This window comes from Protomyctophum bolini (genome assembly GCF_963924005.1).
Source record: "Protomyctophum bolini genome assembly, chromosome: 18".
Classification (NCBI taxonomy): Eukaryota; Metazoa; Chordata; class Actinopteri; order Myctophiformes; family Myctophidae; genus Protomyctophum; species Protomyctophum bolini.
In genome coordinates this window covers 1,095,001-1,120,000 of record NC_137879.1, presented here as the reverse complement: position 1 = coordinate 1,120,000, position 25,000 = coordinate 1,095,001, and the positions used below count along the sequence as shown (strand labels likewise).

General features: G+C 45.2%; 2 protein-coding genes across 6 annotated transcripts in view; both read left to right on the top strand.

Annotated features, from left to right (window-relative positions):
- The window catches only part of LOC308332580 (uncharacterized protein), a 16,267-nt gene extending 15,511 nt beyond the window's left edge, over positions 1-756 (top strand). For all 4 annotated transcript variants that reach the window (XM_080788541.1, XM_080788543.1, XM_080788540.1 and 1 more), the window contains one exon: positions 106-756. In XM_080788541.1, the coding sequence (XP_080644667.1) occupies positions 106-422 (317 nt within the window). In that variant the 3' untranslated portion in view covers positions 423-756. The remainder of the gene's footprint in view (positions 1-105) is intronic.
- Positions 757-5,437: 4,681 nt separating this feature from the next.
- Positions 5,438-25,000, top strand: part of LOC308333364 (uncharacterized protein) — a 32,750-nt gene continuing 13,187 nt past the window's right edge. For both annotated transcript variants that reach the window (XM_080789731.1, XM_080789730.1), the window contains exons 1-12: positions 5,438-5,790; positions 13,287-13,383; positions 15,016-15,163; positions 15,980-16,224; positions 17,029-17,194; positions 17,842-18,012; positions 18,647-18,708; positions 18,876-19,049; positions 21,161-21,444; positions 22,360-22,602; positions 23,363-23,542; positions 24,581-24,657. In XM_080789731.1, coding sequence (XP_080645857.1) covers positions 13,316-13,383; positions 15,016-15,163; positions 15,980-16,224; positions 17,029-17,194; positions 17,842-18,012; positions 18,647-18,708; positions 18,876-19,049; positions 21,161-21,444; positions 22,360-22,602; positions 23,363-23,542; positions 24,581-24,657 — 1,818 coding nt within the window. In that variant the 5' untranslated portion in view covers positions 5,438-5,790; positions 13,287-13,315. The remainder of the gene's footprint in view (positions 5,791-13,286; positions 13,384-15,015; positions 15,164-15,979; positions 16,225-17,028; positions 17,195-17,841; positions 18,013-18,646; positions 18,709-18,875; positions 19,050-21,160; positions 21,445-22,359; positions 22,603-23,362; positions 23,543-24,580; positions 24,658-25,000) is intronic.

Genomic DNA, 25,000 nt, shown 5'->3' with positions numbered 1-25,000 from the left:
AATATAATAATTAACCCGTGTGTTCCAGAATGCGGTAGTAATATAATTAACCCCGTGTGTTCCATAATGCGGTAGTAATATAATAATTAACCCTGTGTGTTCCAGAGTGCGGTAAGTGCTTCAGCCAGCAGTCCAGCCTCATCTCCCACGGGCGGACCCACTCGGCCGAGAAGCCCTTCAGCTGCGACTTCTGCGAGAAGCGCTTCAACAACGCCAACTCCCTGAAGCTGCACGTGCGCATCCACACGGGCGAGAAGCCCTACGGCTGCGACGTCTGCGGCAAGGCCTTCTCGCAGGGCAGCCACCTGCGCACGCACAAGCGCCACGTGCACGCCGGGGGCAAGCAGTACATCTGCGACAAGTGCGGCAAGAGGTACAGCGACAAGAGGAACCTCAAGATCCACAAGTGCGTCTACGCCTGAGAGAGAGAGAGAGAGAGAGAGAGACACTGCGTGAAACGAGGAGTTATTATTAACGGGAAATTATGGGCAGTAGATTTTCCCCCGTAAACCTCAAGTTCAGCAGCATATTATACAGTTAATATTACGGTAATATACATGGCGTGATGGTATATATACAGTTAATATTACGGTAATATACAGGTGTGATGATGGTACAATTGGGGAGTTTATGAGCTAGTTTGTTGGAAAGTTTAACGGGAGTTTCCTGTAATATACACATCCGTAATACATGCTTTTTTTTGCGCAGTGAGAAAAAGAGAGAGAGATGAAATTATGAATTAAAATCTACGTATAACCTCGGACTGAGGGGGAAGGGGAGGGGGGATTTAATAATTAAAATGAATGGACCTTTTTTTTTTTTTTTTTTGCGCTGCGTTTCTCAACGGTGGGTTCGGGGACCCCCGGGACGGTCGGAATGGGACCCTTAGTGGGGCTGCAAATGGACCCTTACAGGTCTGTGACTCTGAGAGGGTTCCCAAAAAAAAAAAGTATAAATTATATGTTTTTTCATGAATTGAAAACAAATTAAATATACTTGTAATTAAATCTATTGTTGTGTTACACTCTCAGAGTCACAGACCCATAAGGGGTCCATTTGGTTCCATGTGTTACACTCTCAGAGTCACAGACCCATAAGGGGTCCATTTGGTTCCATGTGTTACACTCTCAGAGTCACAGACCCATAAGGGGTCCATTTGGTTCCATGTGTTACACTCTCAGAGTCACAGACCTGTAAGGGTCCATTTGGTTCCATGTGTTACACTCTCAGAGTCACAGACCCATAAGGGGTCCATTTGGTTCCATGTGTTACACTCTCAGAGTCACAGACCTGTAAGGGTCCATTTGGTTCCATGTGTTACACTCTCAGAGTCACAGACCCATAAGGGGTCCATTTGGTTCCATGTGTTACACTCTCAGAGTCACAGACCTGTAAGGGTCCATTTGGTTCCATGTGTTACACTCTCAGAGTCACAGACCCATAAGGGGTCCATTTGGTTCCATGTGTTACACTCTCAGAGTCACAGACCCGTAAGGGTCCATGTGGGACCCCCTGGAGGTCTATTTGAGACCCCTTCAGGTCCCCGGACCTCATGTTGAGAACCAGTTGTTCTACTGGCTCTTTTCCACTGCATGTAACGACTCCCCTCGCCTTTTATTTTGGTCAAGGTGCTTTTATTTTGATAAAAGTGCTTTTATTTTGGTAAAGGTGCTTTTATTTTGGTAAAGGTGCTTTTATTTTGGTAAAGGTGCTTTTATTTTGGTAAAAGTGCTTTTATTTTGGTAAAGGTGATTTTATTTTGGTAAAGTTGCTTTTATTTTGGTAAAGGTGCTTTTATTTTGGTAAAGGTGCTTTTATTTTGGTAAAGGTGCTTTTATTTTGGTAAAAGTGCTATTATTTTGGTAAAAGTGCTATTATTTTGGTAAAAGTGCTATTATTTTGGTAAAGGTGCTTTTATTTTGGTAAAGGTGCTTTTATTTTGGTAAAAGTGCTTTTATTTTTGGTAAAGGTGCTTTTATTTTGGTAAAGGTGCTTTTATTTTGGTAAAAGTGCTTTTATATTGGTAAAGGTGCTTTTATTTTGGTAAAAGTGCTTTTATTTTGGTAAAGGTGATTTTATTTTGGTAAAGTTGCTTTTATTTTGGTAAAGGTGCTTTTATTTTGGTAAAAGTGCTTTCATTTTGGTAAAGGTGCTTTTATTTTGGTAAAGGTGCTTTTATTTTGGTAAAGGTGCTTTTATTGTGGTAAAAGTGCTTTTATTGTGTTAAGTGCGTGCTGTTCTTCTCTATAAATCAATAGTGTGGTTATTTTTTATCGCTATGAAATGAGTAATCTGTTACTTCTGTTATCAGAGCTCCAAGCGCTCTGAGGCTCTACGCTAAAGTAAAATAAGAATATAGCTGTCTATATACATCAGCTACGTGAGCTTGTAGATCGGCTTTTCTACGTTGTTGTTGTTTTGTTTGTTTGTTTTTTTTTAGTTTTTGACCATGTTTGTGAAAGTACAAAGACATTTTATTATTTCTCTCATAAAGGTCTTATTTCTTATCATTTTTTTTTTAAACAGGCTCACAAAAAGAATCAAAACATTGTGTTTTTCAGCAGTGGTTCCCAAACTTTTTCCGTGTCAAAGACCCCCAAATCAACATTTATTAGGCCACGGACCCCTCTCTGGAACCCCCAAATCAACATGTATTAGGCCACGGACCCCTCTCTGGAACCCCCAAATCAACATGTATTAGGCCACGGACCCCTCTCTGGAACCCCCAAATCAACATTTATTAGGCCACGGACCCCCCATTTGAAAACATAAGCCAGTGACCCCGATAAGGGAGGATTTATACGACTCTAGCAGTGATTCTGAAACACATTAATTTCAAGGACCCCCAGTTTCACACGCATTATGCTACGGACCCCCCGATTTAATGGCATTTCTATCTCTGGGACCCCCAATTCATATTGTAAAACCACTGTTAATTTAAGTTAGAGTTACAGACCCATAAGGGTCCATTTGGTTCCATTTGTACACTCTCAGAGTTACAGACCCATAAGGGTCCATTTGGTTCCATTTGTACACTCTCAGAGTCACAGACCCATAAGGGTCCATTTGGTTCCATTTGTACGCTCTCAGAGTTACAGACCCATAAGGGGTCCATTTGGTTCCTAACTATCATGTAGCTGGGGACCCCCTGGAACTCCCTCAAGGACCCCTGGGGGTCCCCGGGACCACCATTTGGGAACCACTGTTTTTTCAGCTCTTCCACTGCATGACAAACTGACTCCAGATCAGACGATGAGGAACAACTTGTAACAAAATAAAAGAATAATAAAAATGTCACGATAGAAATTGAAATTTAATTGAAAAACTTTAAATAAATATATCGAACATCTTCAGTCAAAAATGTAAAAGGTATTGTTTTGGTTTGGGTTTTTTTAAGGTCCTTAGAGTGATGTTTTAGTTGATTGATCTGATTGACTGATAAAATGTGTATACGAGTAATCCACAGAAAAGTGTTTTGCCTAAATCAGCCTCATGGTGGCGCTATAACAGGCCGCTGAGGAATATTTTGGGCAGAGGTTCATCGTTGGCATCCAGGGAGTGTGTGTGCGAAGTCTGGCATGGATCGGGCCAACGGTGGCGGAGATTAGCTGGTAACGGACGGACGGAGGGCAACACATACTCTCCCCCTAGGGCAGGCCTTCGCCCTGGTGGAGACACAATGGGCCTTGTAGGGGTCCATTTGGTTCCTAACTATGGGTCATTGGGGAACCTGGGGACCCCCAGAGGTTCCCCTGAGAACCACTCAATAATTTAAAAGAATCACATGTTGTGTGCAGTGAGCGGTGCCTGCTAATGTCTGTTTATGTCAAGCATTCAAAGTCCATAGACTTGGCTTGTTTAAAACTTTCCAGCTTGTCTTGATCCAAAAAAATCACACCCGTGTGAAGTGAGGGGCGCCGATATATTAAAGTCTAACTCATGTTGATGTGGTAGAACTGACTCCAGATCAGAAGGTTATGTGTTCAAATCACGTCAAGGTCAGAGGTCAAACGCTAGCCTCTGACCGTGATTTGAACACACAACCAAATGACGTCACATTGTAGTCTCTACAGAGCCCAATGACGTCACATTGTAGGCTCTACAGAGCCCAATTACGTCACATTGTAGGCTCTACAGAGCCAAATGACGTCACATTGTAGGCTCTACAGAGCCAAATGACGTCACATTGTAGTCTCTACAGAGCCAAATGATGTCACATTGTAGTCTCTACAGAGCCAAATGACGTCACATTGTAGGCTCTACAGAGCCAAATGACGTCACATTGTAGGCTCTACAGCCCCGAACCCACTTTTATTGGGCTCTAAAATAGGAGTATGAATCGGCCTTAAGACATAACGCTGTCCCTCAGACAACATGAGATCATGTGGGTTCAAGTCAGAGCCCAGTTTAGAAAGGTGCTGAATGCACTCATTGTATTTGTATTCTTTTAAACTGTAAAATGTAAGCTGGTAAATGCGAGCTTTGACTTTTTTTTTAAACAAAAACAGACAGACATACAGACAGATAGAAAGGCCCTAAGTCTATAGTCTTAGTCTATATACTGATATTAATTACGTCAATTAAGCCGTAATTACGACCTGCACGTCAAATAATGACTGCCTGGTACCACGGTGTGGTACTGCCTTCTGCAAGCACGACACGTCGCTTGTCATGAATTATGTGAGTCAGGCAGGAACGGGTTAAGTTTACACCGACGTCATCGTCAGCTGGCTCTCTCGGTGCCCGCGCACGTACATGCGGTAGGTGCTCGCGCGCGCCTCCGTTGGCGTGTGTGTTTGTGTGGCGTGTGTGTGTGTGTGTGCTGTGCGCGCGCATGGCGCGTGGATGATTCAGCAGCAAAGAGCGCAGGACATTACATCATAGGGTATATTTTTTACCTGGAACTGTGTTGGTTAGGCATGTTAGTGTTTACAATTACAACACAGACAGACAGACAGACAGACAGACAGACAGACACACACACACACACACACACACACACACACACACACACACACACACACACAGACAGACAGACAGACATATAGTGGTCAAGAGATCTAAGGCATTTGCCGCATTTTTACATTGGTTTTATGATGAAAATGTCTTTTCAGCAGCAAGTGTAAAACCAGCTTGCAAAACCTCATCCTTGTGCATTTTATCCGTGGTAAAAATACACACCCTGTGAGGCAGAGAGTCAGCCGGTGTTCTGTTCCACACGCCACAACACACACACACACACACACACACACACACACACTCACACACACACGTAGGCTACTGTACACTACGACACACACGTACACTACAACAACACACACGCACGGGTCCATGTGAAGGCACACACACACACACACACACACACACACACACACACAGCAGGGTTCTGAACGGAGGAGAACTTATATCTAAAAAAGTGGATGTTTTGGGGTTGTTGTTTTTTCTGTTGTTGAAACAAAACGTCTCGTATGGAACCAATACCTGGGACGGATTTAACGATATCGTGATCCGAATCGTCGGTTTATCGTTTCAGACAGTATTCGGTATAACAGTCGGTAATCTAACCGGCCCGGGGACACCGGAAGGTGAAGAAACAGATGGACGTCACACCACGTCTTTCAATGAGTGACCAAATGGACCTTTAATTAATGAATGAATGAATGAATCTAATGAGGATATGAACTGTAATCACATCGTTTGATTATCAGACGGTTCATTCTGAGCCCATCATGGAGCCCCTGTCGTCATCATCGTCATCATCTTCATCGTCTATGCTGAATCATCTGCACTGTAAGTTAATTATACCGTTTAATCCTGTATTTAATATCCTTAATGTTTATTAATATATATATATATAATACATGATGCTACTCATAAATAATACCTGCAATATGGTGGGAAGTAGTAGGCCTACCTGTACTTGATACTCGAGTATAATTTGTACTTTAAGGCAGCCCAAAGTGCATGGGGTCCGGGGACCCCCAGGGGTCCTTGAGGGGGTTCCAGGTGGTCCGGGGACCCCCAGGGGTCCTTGAGGGGGTTCCACGGGGTCCCCATGGCTAAATGATAGTTTGGAACCAAATGGACTATTATTATGCTGCATTTGGTTCCAGTTGGTCTCAGGGTTAAAATAACATTGATTTTACAATATAAGTTGGGGGTCCCAGAGATAGTAACGCCATTAAATGGGGGGTCCGTAGACTAGACTAATGCATGTCAATACCACCACACCAATTTCAGCCAAATCAGGAGAGATGGAGTATATCTTAATTGGCTTCAGTTCCAGTTTCCCTTGTTTATCTTGTATGAGTTCAATCTCTGTCCTGGCATCATGATGTCATCGTGATGTCATCATGATGTCATCATGACATCATGGTCCGTCGCTAAAAGCTGTATTTAATGGATGGTCGGCTGTGTATGTATTGTATGTATGTATGTACGGTATGTAGGCCGTGTCCTCGGTGGTCCCCGATTGGCTGTCGATGGTGACGTAATTAACCCATCTTGGGGGCGGGAACCCATTTTGGTTGTTAGCATCATGTCGTGCTTTAGCTATTGAAAAATAGCAGATCTGGCGCGCTACGAGTTTGTAGGTCTGCTATTTTGTGCAGAATGTGCCTCAAATTTGGAATATTTTCTTTTTTCAGAACGAACGTTTTTAACTCAAAATCTTTGCTTCTGGGGGAGGGTCCCGGGAACAACATATTCAGAAGACATTTTTTCAGGCCTAATTAAAGGGACACTTCGCCCTTTTTGCAAAAAAATATATGTTAATGACGTTTAGAAGCTTTAGAACACTTTCCTGGGGGTATTTATGTGTGTAATATGTGGTTTTAGATATTTTAGATTGTAGCAGTGAGCCTGTTGTCTCTGATGTCATGGACACTGGTCTCACTACCTTCCTGGACTACAATTCCCATAATTCTTTGGTGGATAGGGGGGAGAGCTGTCTTACTGAGACAACAAGTAGTCCAGGAAGGAAGTGAGCCCAGTGTCCATGACATCAGAGACAACAGGCTCACTGCTACAATCTAAAATATCTAAAACCACATATTACACACATAAAGACCCCCAGGAAAGTGTTCTAAAGCTCCTAAACGTCATTAACATATATTTTTTTGCAAAAAGGGTGAAGTGTCCCTTTAAGATAGGTTTCAGTGGTGGTGTTACGTCGTATCGTGTTTTAAATGCTGGGTGTCGGGTGTTATTGGCTGTTGATGCGATGGTGACGTAACTACGGTTGGTATATAAGGTAAATAACGGCTCTAAAGGATTCACAACGGCAGTTGTAATGGCAGTACGTTTGCGTGCTCTGCTTGCGCACAAGTAGGCCATATGTATCGGCCGTTATTGCGATTGCAATATACCGATATGGGTCAATATATCGGTATATTGGCGAATAAAACTGACGGCAGTCGGCAGCCGATATTCTGTTGTTGATAAGCGTACATGATAAGCGTTGGTGTGGTGGTTATCTTTGGTCTGCCAAGCAGTAGATTCTATGTTAGTGTGTTGGTTATCTTTGGTCTGCCAAGCAGTAGATTCTATGTTGGTGTGGTGGTTATCTTTGGTCTATACCAAGCTGTAGATTATATGTTGGTGTGGTGGTTATCTTTGGTCTGCCAAGCTGTAGATTATATGTTGGTGTGGTGGTTATCTTTGGTCTATACCAAGCTGAAGATTCTATGTTGGTGTGGTGGTTATCTTTGGTCTATACCAATCTGTAGATTCTATGTTGGTGTGGTGGTTATCTTTGGTCTACCAAGCTGTAGATTATATGTTGGTGTGGTGGTTATCTTTGGTTTACCAAGCTGTAGATTCTATGTTGGTGTGGTGGTTATCTTTGGTTTACCAAGCTGTAGATTCTATGTTGGTGTGGTGGTTATCTTTGGTCTACCAAGCAGTATAGATTATATGTTGGTGTGGTGGTTATCTTTGGTATATTCCAAGCTGTAGATTATATGTTGGTGTGGTGGTTATCTTTGGTCTACCAAGCTGTAGAATGTAGATTATATGTTGGTGTGGTGGTTATCTTTGGTCTACCAAGCTGTAGATTCTATGTTGGTGTGGTGGTTATCTTTGGTCTACCAATCTGTAGATTATATGTTTGTGTGGTGGTTATCTTTGGTCTACCAAGCTGTAGATTATATGTTGGTGTGGTGGTTATCTTTGGTCTACCAATCTGTAGATTATATGTTTGTGTGGTGGTTATCTTTGGTCTACCAAGCTGTAGATTATATGTTGGTGTGGTGGTTATCTTTGGTCTACCAATCTGTAGATTATATGTTTGTGTGGTGGTTATCTTTGGTCTACCAAGCTGTAGATTATATGTTGGTGTGGTGGTTATCTTTGGTCTACCAAGCTGTAGATTTTGAACATTTATTTCTTGTATTATTTTCTCTGGCCCCAAAAAAGAGGGAAATAAAAACAACAACAACAACTAAATTAACATATATCGGTATTGGCTAAATTGTCATTTTATGGGCCAATCATTTCCATATGTGTGAATCCCTTTAAAATGCTCAGATTGGGACGGACTAGCATGTTTTAACCAGCTCAAACCAGTCTGCTACCGAACCATGTTTTCCCCCATGCAAATTAGCCCCGCAGCGCTGGTTTGCAGTTCTGCTTATTAAAGCGCCTTTGGGCTTCGTTTTCCCGTAACATATCATAATATGCATATAGGTGCACCTTGCTTTAGTTTTGGCTTGTTTCTGAAGCGTGGTTGCTTATTTGGGCTTGTTTCTGAAGCGTATAGTTGCTTATTTGGGCTTGTTTCTGAAGCATAGTTGCTTATTTGGGCTTGTTTCTGAAGCGTGGTTGCTTATTTTCAAGGAGTTTCTTTCACCAAACGCCACATTGACAATGAAGGGAAAACGTACATCATATTGTCTCTTTATTGTTAATGGCGTTTAATGTTTGTGTTTGCACCGTTTGTTTTACATCACCATGACATCACCTAATCAGCATGAGTTAGACTTTAATATATTAGCGCCCCTCACTTCACACGGGTGTGATTTTTTCCAATAGTGGTGAAACTGGTTGCTTCTTTTTGGGCTTGTTTCCATAGACCTGGTCTCTTGTCTCCATAGATTGCACGCACGCACACACACACACACACACACACACACACACACACACACACACACACACACACACACACACCACCCTTTTAATGACTAGGTGTGTCTGTGTGTGTGGAAATGGGTGTGAATGTTGAATGTCTTGTTCCAGAACACACACACACACACACACACACACACACACACACACACACACACAGAGGCACGCCCTGAGAGAGAGAGAGAGAGAGAGAGAGAGAGAGTCTGTCTAGTAACTCTAGTCTAGAACAAAAGCCAAATCAAATATGAAAACTTTACATTAATTTCATTTGTTCTACATTTAATGTGTACATCTAGTGTGTCTCATTCAGGTGTGAAAACAGACACTTGGGAAAGAGACCAGGTTATTAATGTATTGATATATTGATTGAATACTTGATTGCCCCTATAGGGCCTATATAGGCTTGTTTCCATTGTGGTCTTCTGTCTGTGTAATATCGGAATGGCTCGGAATCGGTATCGGCAGACATGACGCCGCCAATGACTGGAGATCGGATACAGAGATAGATCTGTATTGTCATTGATCGGATACAGAGATAGATCTGTATTGTCATTGATCGGATACAGAGATAGATCTGTATTGATCGGATACAGAGATAGATCTGTATTGATCGGATACAGAGATAGATCTGTATTGATCGGATACAGAGATAGATCTGTATTGATCGGATACAGAGATAGATCTTTATTGTCATTGATCGGATACAGAGATAGATCTTTATTGTTATTGATCGGATACAGAGATAGATCTGTATTGATCGGATACAGAGATAGATCTGTATTGATCGGATACAGAGATAGATCTGTATTGATCGGATACAGAGATAGATCTGTATGGTCATTGATCGGATACAGAGATAGATCTGTATTGATCGGATACAGAGATAGATCTGTATTGATCGGATACAGAGATAGATCTTTATTGATCGGATACAGAGATAGATCTGTATTGATCGGATACAGAGATAGATCTTTATGGTCATTGATCGGATACAGAGATAGATCTGTATTGTCATTGATCGGATACAGAGATAGATCTGTATTGTCATTGATCAGATACAGAGATAGATCTTTATTGATCAGATACAGAGATAGATCTTTATGGTCATTGATCGGATACAGAGATAGATCTTTATTGATCAGATACAGAGATAGATCTTTATTGTCATTGATCGGATACAGAGATAGATCTGTATTGATCGGATACAGAGATAGATCTGTATTGATCGGATACAGAGATAGATCTTTATTGATCGGATACAGAGATAGATCTGTATTGATCGGATACAGAGATAGATCTTTATTGTCATTGATCGGATACAGAGATAGATCTGTATTGTTATTGATCGGATACAGAGATAGATCTGTATTGATCGGATACAGAGATAGATCTGTATTGTTATTGATCGGATACAGAGATAGATCTTTATTGATCAGATACAGAGATAGATCTTTATGGTCATTGATCGGATACAGAGATAGATCTTTATTGATCGGATACAGAGATAGATCTGTATTGTCATTGATCGGATACAGAGATAGATCTGTATTGATCGGATACAGAGATAGATCTGTATTGATCGGATACAGAGATAGATCTGTATTGATCGGATACAGAGATAGATCTGTATTGTCATTGATCGGATACAGAGATAGATCTGTATTGATCGGATACAGAGATAGATCTTTATTGATCGGATACAGAGATAGATCTTTATTGATCGGATACAGAGATAGATCTGTATTGATCGGATACAGAGATAGATCTTTATTGATCGGATACAGAGATAGATCTTTATTGATCGGATACAGAGATAGATCTTTATTGATCGGATACAGAGATAGATCTTTATTGATCGGATACAGAGATAGATCTTTATGGTCATTGATCGGATACAGAGATAGATCTGTATTGATCGGATACAGAGATAGATCTGTATTGTCATTGATCGGATACAGAGATAGATCTGTATTGATCGGATACAGAGATAGATCTGTATTGATCGGATACAGAGATAGATCTGTATTGTTATTGATCGGATACAGAGATAGATCTTTATGGTCATTGATCGGATACAGAGATAGATCTGTATTGATCGGATACAGAGATAGATCTTTATTGATCGGATACAGAGATAGATCTTTATTGATCGGATACAGAGATAGATCTTTATTGATCGGATACAGAGATAGATCTTTATGGTCATTGATCGGATACAGAGATAGATCTGTATTGATCGGATACAGAGATAGATCTGTATTGATCGGATACAGAGATAGATCTGTATTGATCGGATACAGAGATAGATCTGTATTGTCATTGATCGGATACAGAGATAGATCTGTATTGTCATTGATCGGATACAGAGATAGATCTGTATTGTTATTGATCGGATACAGAGATAGATCTGTATTGTCATTGATCGGATACAGAGATAGATCTGTATTGATCGGATACAGAGATAGATCTTTATTGATCGGATACAGAGATAGATCTGTATTGTTATTGATCGGATACAGAGATAGATCTGTATTGTCATTGATCGGATACAGAGATAGATCTGTATTGATCGGATACAGAGATAGATCTTTATTGATCGGATACAGAGATAGATCTTTATTGATCGGATACAGAGATAGATCTTTATGGTCATTGATCAGCCCAGGTCATAATTTCATAATGGTGCATGAAGACCGCTCTCATACAGTACAGGATAATTATTAAGCAATATTACACGAGAGGGTGTTGTTGTTTAACGTGATTATTATAGCGGGTGTTGTTTAACGTGATTATTGCCACGACAGGGATGCGGTGAGGAACGAGACGAAGTAATGCACAGTCTATATGTAAAGGTGTGTGAATGTGTGTGTGAATGGGTGAATGTAATGCACAGTCTATGTAAACAATCTAACCCCTCACGCACGCACGCACGCACACACACACACACACACACACACACACACACACACACACACACACACACACACACACACACACACCCTGCCACTACAGGGCAATGTCTATCTGTATACACTGCACTGTGTTCTCTTGAATGACAGACAGACAGAGTTGGGACCACACCCCCCTCTCTCTCTCTCTCTCTCTCTCTCTCTCTCTCTCTCTCTGTGTGTTCACATATCCTGTATCTAATAGATAATTGATGTACGGAAAACCCTTGTAAAGTCTGTCTGTCTGTCTGTCTGTCCTAAAATCCTAAAAGAGTGTGTCCGTGCGTGTGTGTTTTTGTTTTTGTGTGCGCACGTGTGTGTGTGTGTGTGTGTGTGTGTGTGTGTGTGTGTGTGTGTGTGTGTGTGTGTGTGTGTGTGTGTGTGTGCGTGCGTGTAACAGACCTTTGTCCAGTGTTGTTGTGACATCTTAAATATAATGCCTCAGTGACCTTTGCCCCCTCGTGTGTGCGTACGCACGCGTGCGTGTGTATGTTGCATCAGCTAGCTTTTAGCGTCAGTTTAGACAGACAGACAGACAGACAGACAGACAGACGGACGGACGGACAGACAGATTTGCATATTTTGGCGTATTTCTCTCCTTGGCCACTGGAAATAGAGGTTAGCACACACACACACACACACACACACACACACACACACACACACACAGGATGCTGTAATGCTAGAGGTCTGATACCTGCTGCTGACGCAGAGAAACTGCTGTGTGTGTGTGTGTGTGTGTGTGTGTGTGTGTGTGTGTGTGTGTGTGTGTGTGTGTGTGTGTGTGTGTGTGTGTGTGTGTGTGTGTGTGTGTGTGTGTGTGTGTGTGGTGAAAGCGGAGCTGTGTTCACATAATTATATTTCTTATATTTCTTACGTCATCGACACGGTGAAAGTGCGCCATCTACTGGCTAACTATACTTTGGACTTCAACTGCAACTGTGCCTAAATATTGTATTTTTTCTGGACATCCTTTTTTTATAGATAATATGCATCATTATTTTTAAAAGTACATTTCCCTGCTTCCCACCCTTTAACCCATTCTGACCTGAGATCAGATTCATACGAGGTTTCCACTGGACACACACTGGTCTGATTAACCCCATTCTGACCTGAGATCAGATTCTAACATTTAACATTGAGTTTCTTCCAGAGGTGAACTGTTCCTTTAACACCTCTTCTCCCCCCCCACCCCCTCCCCCCCCCCTCCCCCAGTGTCTCCATGGTGACGAGGGCGGGCTCTGATGTCATTGACCACGCCTCCTCTGGCCGTAGCCCCTCCCACCACCATCATGCCCACCATGGTCTCCAGGTATAGTGTTGGTTTATATGACGAAAAATGTGACCACATTCCACTGAGGGACTGCTACTGGATTATTTATTATTTTTTTAATTTTATTTTTTTCAAAAAAAAAAAAAAAGATTGCGAACCCAGTGAGCACTTACTATGAGACCTAGCAGATCATGTCTGTCTGTGTGTCTGTCTGTCCCGCTATCCAAATATGGAGTGTGTTGCATCAGCAATCACTCAGCTCCATATATGGGCACAAAAGGGGCCAGGTCCACTCAGCTCCATATATGGGCACAAAAGGGGCCAGGTCCACTCAGCTCCATATATGGGCACAAAAGGGGCCAGTGATTTGTTTGTTGTTGACCTGGCCCCTTTTGTGCCCATATATGGACACAATTTATTCTAATTGTTATTGAAATTTACGATCTGCGTTCGCTTCCCGCGTTCGCGCGTCTTACTCGTATTATTGGTTTGTTCTCCATTTGGGGAATCAAATGGACCGTAACGGGTCCATAATTTGTACCCTCAGAGTTATTATGTTTGTAATGATCGTACGATACATAAATAGAATAAAAGTTACACTAAATTGAAGGTCCCATAATTATATAAATGGCGTCAAACACACGTGTTTATGAATCCACGCCGTTACACACCCGCATCTCCACTAATAGAGCACCGAAGTCTGACGTCACTTCCAGTAGAGGGCGCCAGTCCCCAGGTTCATGTATTGGTTTAGTTGCATTGAAATCCCCATTGAGGCGATTTTAGATCGCCTCATATAACAACTGTGTTTGAAAGATAAACATGTCACCCCGGCCGCTTCACTCATATGGATATGAAGAATCAACTGACCGAGAGAAAACGCTAATGTTACTGCTGCTGAATTAGTTAGATTTTCTCTAGAAGCAGACTGTATCATATATGAGTGACTGACTGTTGCAAACGATACAGAGACACCTCCCTGACAATAACGCAGAGACAGCTTGTTTATTTTTGGATCACAACGCTTATAGTAGACGATATTAAGATCACCCCATGTTATTCTCCATAGAGAAATTACTTCCGCGAACCAGGAGGGGAATCGTCGGGATGAGCGAGTTACGTCTGGACTTCGGTGCTCTATAGCTAAAGAGTGCAGGCCAGGGTCGCAGGCTCGAAAATAGCCGATCTACAAGCTCTCAAACGCGTCGCTCGCTGTAGATCTGCTATTTTCACTCTCTCTGTCCAAAAGTGCCCTCTCTAACGCTCTCTGCACCCCCCCCCCCCCCCCCCCCCAAATGACCGCCAAAATACATTTCAGTCGACTTAATCAACTCTAGATTTAAAGGTATATTCAGTGATTTCACTTAATTCAAATATCACTTATTTTTTTTGGTTTTGTTGTGATAATCCTCTCTACTATAGAGTGTGCTGACCATATAAGGAGTTCCTCCCTGTCCCCAGTTAACCCCTGGGGGTCAAAAAACCTTAGGTTTCGTTTTTGGTTCTCTATCCTGATTGGATGAAAGCTTGGGTCCCAAGGCAAAAACGTTTTTTTGAGTGAAATCACTGAATATACCTTTAATCGACTAAACTCGTATGACGTTTATGGGTGACTAGAATAGAATGTGACTAAAACTAAGCTTTTCCGTCATAACCGCCACGGGTCTCCAGGCTGCCCAAGTTCACCTCCTCCCGCCCCGGACCCGTTACCGCGGCAACCACCAACCCCGTCCCCCCGGGCACCGGGACCGCTGGAGCTGCCAATCAACCCCAGGCCCCGCCCCCGACAGGAACATACCAACTCGCCCCCTCCTCCAAGGTTGGAACACTTTGGGATATATTTATTTATTTATTATTATTATTAATGAATTTATGAATTTATTAATTTATTAATTTATTAATTTATTAATTTATTAATTTATTAATTTATTAATTTATTAATTTATTAATTTATTAATTTATTATTATTATTATTTATTTTACTCTTTTGTTTCAGTTTTTATTTCTTTTTTATTACTTAAAGGACCACTTCACCACTTTTCAACCTACTGTATCTTCATATAATAGGTCCTCACTAATAATCATGCTAAAAAGGCGCAATTCTTTTCTACTCAGTCTGTGTCTCATAGGAGGGCTGTGGGCAGTTCAGAAACCGTCTTCCAGTGACATCATTGATGGGGAAATACAAGCTAATAAAAACTGCAGGCTTTCTAGTCCTGAAAAGTTGCAATGCGAAAATGGAAGCCATCGTTCTCACGATAAAAAAAAAATCTGCCTAATGATGATGTCACTGGAAGACGTTTTCTGAACTGCCCACAGCCCTCCTATGAGACACAGACCGAGTAGAAAAAAATCGTGCCATTTTATCATGATTATTAGTGAGGACCTATTATATGAAGATATGTTGAAAAGTGGTGAAGTGGTCCTTTAACCCGTTAACCCCTCCTCCCCCTCCTCCTCCTATCAGAATGGTTCGATCCGCATGGTTAACCCCTCCCCCTCCCCCTCCTCCTCCTCCTCCTATCAGAATGGTTCGATCCACATCGTTAACCCCTCCCCCTCCTCCTCCTATCAGAATGGTTCGATCCGCATCGTTAACCCCTCCCCCTCCCCCTCCCCCTCCTCCTCCTATCAGAATGGTTCGATCCGCATCCCTCCGTTTTCCTTGAAGTGGAGGAGAGAGAGAGAAGACCACTCCCCTCCTCCTCCTCCGGCGACCAATCGGAGGCCGGGATGGAGCGATGAGCCCGCCCCCTCCCCCCCCCCTCCTCCTCCGCAGGCCAATAGGAAGCCTGGGGGCGGCGGCGGCGACGTGGCGGGAAAGGGGCGGGGCTTCGGCTTCGGCTGGTCTGTGACATCACTGTCGTCGTCCAATACCAGGTCAGAAGAGTTTTGGAATTGTTTCATTTTAGTTTGTTTGGAAAAATATATATTTTTTTCTCCTTTTTTTAACCCAGTCTGGGCGGGAGCGCCCCTTTTGGTGTTTTAAAGCATTATGTTGTACTTTAGCTATTGAAAAATAGCAGATCTACAAGCTCATAGCGCTAAGAGTTTGTAGGTCTGCTATTTTTTTTTTATCGTGAGAATGCGGCGCAAATCTTTGAATATATATTCTTTCAGAGCGAAACGTTTTGAACTCAAATCTTTGAATATACTATATATTACAATTTACAATTTAGGCATTTAGCAGACGCTCTTAATCCAGAGCGACTTACATTAAGCAAGAACAAAAAGCATGGGAATACATCACATAAAAAGCATTTATCATGAAACATGCGTAAGCTAAGAAAGTAACCGTGGAATATCTATACTGTATAATGAAACTATAGATATTCCACTGTTCCATATTCTTTCAGAGCGAACGTTTTGAACTCAAATCTTTGCTTCTGGGAGGGGGGGTCCCTAGAACAACATATTTTCAGATGGGGGTCGGAGGCCAAATGCATATAATTCAGGGGGTCTTTGACATGAAATAGTTTGAGAACCACTGATATAGAAACATGAGGTCATTAAAATGTTGATAAATACTGAAAAGATATAGCTTACAGCAGATTTAAAACTGAATTAGGGAAGACAAACCCTAACCTTTTGGTCCAATAGGGCGCTGGCTGGCCGTAAACCCTTAACCTTTTGGTCCAATAGGACGCTGGCTGGCTGTAAACCCTTAACCTTTTGGTCCAATAGGACGCTGGCTGGCTGTAAACCCGGAGGCGGATCGACCGGAGGAGGAGGAGCCGGAGTGACGGCCCGGCCGTCCAAGCCTCAGCAGAGTCCGGCTCTCTCCAAAACCAGGAGCAGAGCGGAGCCGGCCAGCCGGAGCAGACTGGCTTCCCCCAGGCTTCACACCAAGGTTTACAACACTTCTGGATCCTTTAGTCCGGTGGCTCCATCTAGTGGAAGGATGGTGCAATTGCGGATAAAACCGTAATTCTTTGCATGACGGTTTGTTAGCGTCAGCTATTGAAATTTAGCCTAGGAGCCCTTGTCAAATATCTACTTTAATAAATATCAAATTGCAAGACTATCGTTATCAATGAAATATGTGAAAATCCTATAATACATCATGAAATGATCAGATTATTTCCAAATGTGATAAAGTTGACTTATTATTAAAGTCATAGAACATGAAATATCATCAATAACACCTTTTATAGAAATGGCACCCTTTTCACATTGTCCTATTATAGCGCCACCAGGAGGCCACAACCTGACCTGCCCTGGTGGAGACCTGTCCTATTATAGCGCCACCAGGAGGCCACAACCTGCCCTGCCCTGGTGGAGACCTGTCCTATTATAGCGCCACCAGGAGGCCACGACCTGACCTGCCCTGGTGGAGACCTGTCCTATTATAGCGCCACCAGGAGGCCACAACCCGCACTTCATCTAGTCATAGTTTTGATTTAGTTCAGTTATAACGAAAATGTTTTTTTAGTTATTTATTTATTTTTTCGTGGTTTTGTTAGTTTTCGTTAACTCTCTCTAATCTCCTTCCTTCAGACTCCTGCCGGTTCCGTTCAGACCAGCTCAAAACCCGGAGCGAAGCCCTCGGATACCGGAGCGGGTTCTAAGCCCGGCTCCGGCTCCGGCTCCGGTCCCGGGTCTCCGCTCCTCCCGGGGGGCGGTGCCGCGGCCCTGGAGGACCGCCTCCGTTCTCACAGTCTCAGCCAGGTACTGCTCCTCACGGCCACCAGGGGGCACCAGTGTGTCCATCCGTGCGCAGACACAAAATGTGTCTGTGGATTTTTTTTTTATCATAAAACCAAATTACTGCCCAAGCCTGTGTGCTTTCTGGTCTAGAGGGGTGTGGTCTAGAGGGGCGTGGTCTAGAGGGGTGTGGTCTAGAGGGGCGTGGTCTAGAGGGGCGTGGCCAAGCCTGTGTGCTTTCTGGTCTAGAGGGACAGGGAGACACCACCTAACTCCAAAATGTTCATTTTTCAGGAAATTCCAAATTGAACCTTTTCAGGAAATTAAGAAAACCTTATATATATTTTTTTATATATTGTCAATTACTTGCATGAGTGAGAGGGGGAGAGGTGGTGGAGTTAGCTGCTTTATAGCAGACAGTTTGAGAGGGGGAGAAGTGGTGGAGTTAGCTGCCAGTTTAAGAGGGGGAGAGGTGATGGAGTTAGCTGCTTTATAGCAGACAGTTTGAGAGGGGGAGAGGTGGTGGAGTTAGCTGCTTTATAGCAGACAGTTTGAGAGGGGGAGAGGTGGTGGAGTTAGCTGCTTTATAGCAGACAGTTTGAGAGGTGGTGGAGTTAGTGGTTAAAGTTGTGATTCTGTGATCATGTGACCCGTGCAGGTCCGGACCGGCCCGTCGATCGCCCCACACACCTCTCTCCCTCGGGCCTCCAACACTTCAAGGTTAGTTGTGTGTTTTTTTTACCCCACAGAAAATCGACAATGTGCGGAAAAAATAAAATTACAAAAACCTTTCTTTTTTCTGTACCAACGAGTACTTTAACTTGTGGCACTTCGAGTACATGTTTGACACCAGTACATTTTGTGTTGGTACTTTTACTTGTCTTCAGCGTCGGTACTCGCTCCTACTCCTTCAACCGGGCCGCGGAGCGGGGCGGGTCCCCACGAAGCCCCGCCCCCTCCTCCTCCTCCTCCTCCTCGCCACCAACGCCGCCGACCGCACGAGGAGGGGGAGGAGCTACAACGCGAGGGCCGGACGGCCAAGATGTCGACGGAGGTCGAAGGTCAGTCGCCAAAATGTTATCCTGTTGCACGAAATCATAATTAGTAAAGTAAAAAATAACTTGGTCTTCTGGAACAACATATTTTCAGATGAGGGTCGGCGGCGGTAATTAACCCTTCTCCCGCTGTTTATATTGTATTTAGTCTCCAAGATGGCCGCCGCACCAGGAGGGGGGGGGGGGGGGGGGGGGGCGGAGGTGAGTGGGCCGGGTCGACATATGCCCCTTACTGGGCTGCGTTCAAGACACCTGCCTTGTGTCTGACTCCTGACTTGTGTCTGACACCTGCCTTGTGTCTGACTCCTGACTTGTGTCTGACTCCTGCCTTGTGTCTGACTCCTGACTTGTGTCTGACTCCTGCCTTGTGTCTGACTCCTGCCTTGTGTCTGACTCCTGACTTGTGTCTGACTCCTGCCTTGTGTCTGACTCCTGCCTTGTGTCTGACACCTGCCTTGTGTCTGACTCCTGCCTTGTGTCTGACACCTGCCTTGTGTCTGACTCCTGCCTTGTGTCTGACTCCTGACTTGTGTCTGACTCCTGACTTGTGTCTGACTCCTGACTTGTGTCTGACTCCTGCCTTGTGTCTGACTCCTGCCTTGTGTCTGACTCCTGCCTTGTGTCTGACACCTGCCTTGTGTCTGACTCCTGACTTGTGTCTGACACCTGCCTTGTGTCTGACACCTGCCTTGTGTCTGACTCCTGACTTGTGTCTGACACCTGCCTTGTGTCTGACACCTGCCTTGTGTCTGACTCCTGCCTTGTGTCTGACTCCTGCCTTGTGTCTGACTCCTGACTTGTGTCTGACTCCTGACTTGTGTCTGACTCCTGACTTGTGTCTGACTCCTGACTTGTGTCTGACACCTGCCTTGTGTCTGACTCCTGACTTGTGTCTGACTCCTGCCTTGTGTCTGACTCCTGCCTTGTGTCTGACACCTGCCTTGTGTCTGACTCCTGACTTGTGTCTGACTCCTGCCTTGTGTCTGACACCTGCCATGTGTCTGACTCCTGCCTTGTGTCTGACTCCTGCCTTGTGTTTGACTCCTGCCTTGTGTCTGACACCTGCCTTGTGTCTGACTCCTGACTTGTGTCTGACTCCTGCCTTGTGTCTGACACCTGCCATGTGTCTGACTCCTGCCTTGTGTCTGACTCCTGACTTGTGTCTGACACCTGCCTTGTGTCTGACACCTGCCTTGTGTCTGACACCTGCCTTGTGTCTGACTCCTGCCTTGTGTCTGACTCCTGCCTTGTGTCTGACTCCTGCCTTGTGTCTGACTCCTGCCTTGTGTCTGACTCCTGCCTTGTGTCTGACACCTGCCTTGTGTCTGACTCCTGCCTTGTGTCTGACTCCTGCCTTGTGTCTGACACCTGCCTTGTGTCTGACACCTGCCTTGTGTCTGACACCTGCCTTGTGTCTGACACCTGCCTTGTGTCTGACTCCTGACTTGTGTCTGACTCCTGCCTTGTGTCTGACACCTGCCATGTGTCTGACTCCTGCCTTGTGTCTGACTCCTGACTTGTGTCTGACACCTGCCTTGTGTCTGACACCTGCCTTGTGTCTGACTCCTGCCTTGTGTCTGACTCCTGCCTTGTGTCTGACTCCTGCCTTGTGTCTGACTCCTGCCTTGTGTCTGACTCCTGCCTTGTGTCTGACACCTGCCTTGTGTCTGACTCCTGCCTTGTGTCTGACTCCTGCCTTGTGTCTGACACCTGCCTTGTGTCTGACACCTGCCTTGTGTCTGACACCTGCCTTGTGTCTGACACCTGACTTGTGTCTGAACAAAATGTTTGGTCAAACCATATGGGCTACCATTGGAAATGCATTGGAGCGGCCATTAAACACATGCAGACACAAGACAAACACAAGACAGCGTGTCTTGAATGTGTGAACGACATATGTCGACCCCGCCCGCTCACCTCCTCCCCCACCCCCTCCTGGTGTTGCGGCCATCTTGGATCTTAAACACAATATAAACAATGGGAGAGGGGTGGGGCAGGGAGGCCCTTATTCTGGGGGTCCTTGACATGAAAATGTTTGAGAACGACTGATATAGAAAACTGTCAGGATTTAGAAGACATTTGTAGAATCGTCCTAAATTGTGTTTTGTACCGTCTAGGTTGGGCGTGGCCGGCCCCGCCCCACCAGGCCCCGCCTCCTTGAGGAAGTCCCTCCTACCGGGCCCGGCGGCTCCAGGCTCCGCCCCTCCTCCTCCTCCCCCCCATGGATCCTATAGGCTGTCGCGCCCGTCACTCATCGGCCGGCCCCGCCCCCTGAGGGCCGGCGTGCCTCCGTGGGTCGACCCGGAAGTGATCGTGGTCGTCCCGCGTCCCACAGGAAGAGGAAGTGGGAGGCGGGGCTCTTTGGAGGACACGCCCCCCTCCACCACGGACCACAGCCCTGGTAGGAGATGATTGGTCGATATCGATCATGAGTCATTTGATCAGCTATCGTAGTCGATTATAAGATATGCCAGGGACCCCCATTAGAAATGATATGCCAGGGACCCCCTTTAGAAATGATATGCCAGGGACCCCCATTAGAAATGATATGCCAGGGACCCCCATTAGAAAAGATATGCCAGGGACCCCCATTAGAAATGATATGCCAGGGACCCCCATTAGAAATGATATGCCAGGGACCCCCATTAGAAATGATATGCCAGGGACCCCCATTAGAAATGATATGCCAGGGACCCCCTTTAGAAATGATATGCCAGGGACCCCCATTAGAAATTATATGCCAGGGACCCCCATTAGAAACGATACACCAGGGACCTCCATTAGAAATGATACACCAGGGACCCCCATTAGAAATTATATGCCAGGGACCCCCATTAGAAATGATACACCAGGGACCCCCCATTAGAAATGATACACCAGGGACCCCCCATTAGAAATGATACACCAGGGACCCCCCATTAGAAATGATATGCCAGGGACCCCCATTAGAAATGATACACCAGGGACCCCCCATTATAAATGATACACCAGGGACCCCCCATTAGAAATGATACACCAGGGACCCCCATTAGAAATTATACACCAGGGACCCCCATTAGAAATGATACACCAGGGACCCCCATTAGAAATGATATGCCAGGGACCCCCATAAGAGAAGATGTATACATCTATAGCAGTGTACAAATGGAACCAAATGGACCCTACCTGTTTGTACATTACAGAGATTTTATATTTGTTTGTTTTTTGATGTGTTTAGTTTTATTTTATTTATTTAACAGTCCAGAACCGAAGCGGGTCAGGTGAACGCTATGTTTTTAATTTTTCCTTTTATGTTTTTATCGGGCGGTCTTCGCAGACGGCACCCCAGAGGCTCCAGAGGAGGCGCTCTCTGCTCAGCCGCCGTCCCAGGGAGAGGACTCCGTCCTGGGGGAGACCCTGGAGGAGGAGGAGGAGGAGGAGGGGGTCTCTGCTGAGCCTTTATCCCAGGGAGAGGAGTCTGTCCTGGGGGAGACTCTGGAGGACATGTCCCTCTCCTCCACGTCCTCCCTGGACAGAAACCACGCCAGCCAGGAGTACATGGACGACTTTGACAACCTGGGTGAGAATCACAGCTCTTTAGACCTGATGCAGAGGTTCCTCCAGAGGGCCACTATAGTTCCACACTCACTCCAGAGGGCCTCTATATAGTTCCACACTCACTCCAGAGGGCGCTATAGTTCCACGCTCACTCCAGAGGGCCACTATAGTTCCACGCTCACTCCAGAGGGCCGCTATAGTTCCACACTCACTCCAGAGGGCCACTATAGTTCCACACTCACTCCAGAGGGCCACTGTAGTTCCACACTCAATCCAGAGGGCCACTATAGTTCCACACTCACTCCAGAGGGCCACAATAGTTCCACACTCACTCCAGAGGGCCACTATAGTTCCACACTCACTCCAGAGGGCCACTATAGTTCCTTAATGGCTGTTGGTAGGGCGTTCCACACTTTTTGTGTCATAGTAGCAAAAAAATAAAAATAAAATAATGCTGTTTTCTTATTTATTGATTCATGTCCTTCATTAAAACAGTCTAGTCAGTGTTTCGCTTTGGGCCGAACGCCAAACGCTTCATTAGGATATTAGCAATGACTAGACGCACACACACACACACACACACACACATACACACACACACACACACACACACACACACACACACGCACACACACACACACACACACACACACACACACACACACACACACACACACACACACACACACACACACACACACACACACACACACACACACACACACGTGCGTCACGCAACCGCAAACCGACCAATGGCCGTCCATCCTCATTCTGTAACCTAGGTAACGGAGGGGTGGGACTACTGCTGCTCTCCTCCAATCACGACCAGGAGGACTCGGGACTGGGCCAATCAGGGGACAGGGTGGACGATGACATCATCACCATCAACGGTGTCGGCAAGTCGGCGCGTCTGCACAGCTTCCTGTCCGACAGCCTGGACTGGAGCGCTGTCAATCACACTGGTAGGACACGCCCACCTGTCAATCACACCTGGTAGGACACGCCCACCTGTCAATCACACTGGTAGGACACGCCCACCTGTCAATCACACTGGTAGGACACGCCCACCTGTCAATCACACTGGTAGGACACGCCCACCTGTCAATCACACTGGTAGGACACGCCCACCTGTCAATCACACTGGTAGGACACGCCCACCTGTCAATCACACTGGTAGGACACGCCCACCTGTCAATCACACTGGTAGGACACGCCCACCTGTCAATCACACTGGTAGGACACGCCCACCTGTCAATCACACTGGTAGGACACGCCCACCTGTCAATCACACTGGTAGGACACGCCCACCTGTCAATCACACTGGTAGGACACGCCCACCTGTCAATCACACTGGTAGGACACGCCCACCTGTCAATCACACTGGTAGGACACGCCCACCTGTCAATCACACTGGTAGGACACGCCCACCTGTCAATCACACTGGTAGGACACGCCCACCTGTCAATCACACTGGTAGGACACGCCCACCTGTCAATCACACTGGTAGGACACGCCCACCTGTCAATCACACTGGTAGGACACGCCCACCTGTCAATCACACTGGTAGGACACGCCCACCTGTCAATCACACTGGTAGGACACGCCCACCTGTCAATCACACTGGTAGGACACGCCCACCTGTCAATCACACTGGTAGGACACGCCCACCTGTCAATCACACTGGTAGGACACGCCCACCTGTCAATCACACTGGTAGGACACGCCCACCTGTCAATCACACTGGTAGGACACGCCCACCTGTCAATCACACCTGGTAGGACACGCCCACCTGTCAATCACACTGGTAGGACACGCCCACCTGTCAATCACACCTGGTAGGACACACCCACCTGGTGTGTCATCACAATGACATCACAATGACATCACAATGTCACTATAGTTGATTAATTATTCAATTAATCTAATATCTTTATTTTACATTATCTCTCTCTCTCTCTCTCTCTCTCTCTCTCTCTCTGCCTATATGTCTCTCTCTCCAGGAAACGGAGGTGACGGCGGTATGAGCGGGCGTTCTGATAGGAGGGGATCCAGCCAACCGGAGCACACCGACAGCCAGGTGAAAATGAACACGACTAAAACACCTTTATTTGTTATAAAGTCGTACTTTTGACGATTATTCTTTTAACCCATTCTGAACGGGAACCCATTTTGGTGTTATAGCATCACGTCGTGCTTTAGCTATTGAAAAACAGCAGATCTACAAGCTCATAGCGCGCCACCGAGTGGCGCGCTATGAGCTTGTAGGTCTGCTATTTTTTTTAAACTGTCAGGATTTAAGATTTCTTTTTAGAATCTGATCTCGGGTCAGAATGCGTTAAAGAACCACCATTCTTTCTGTGCGTTTAGAAATTCGGGTTCGGGAAATTGGGGTTAAACATGATCAAAGGCTTCTTCTTCCT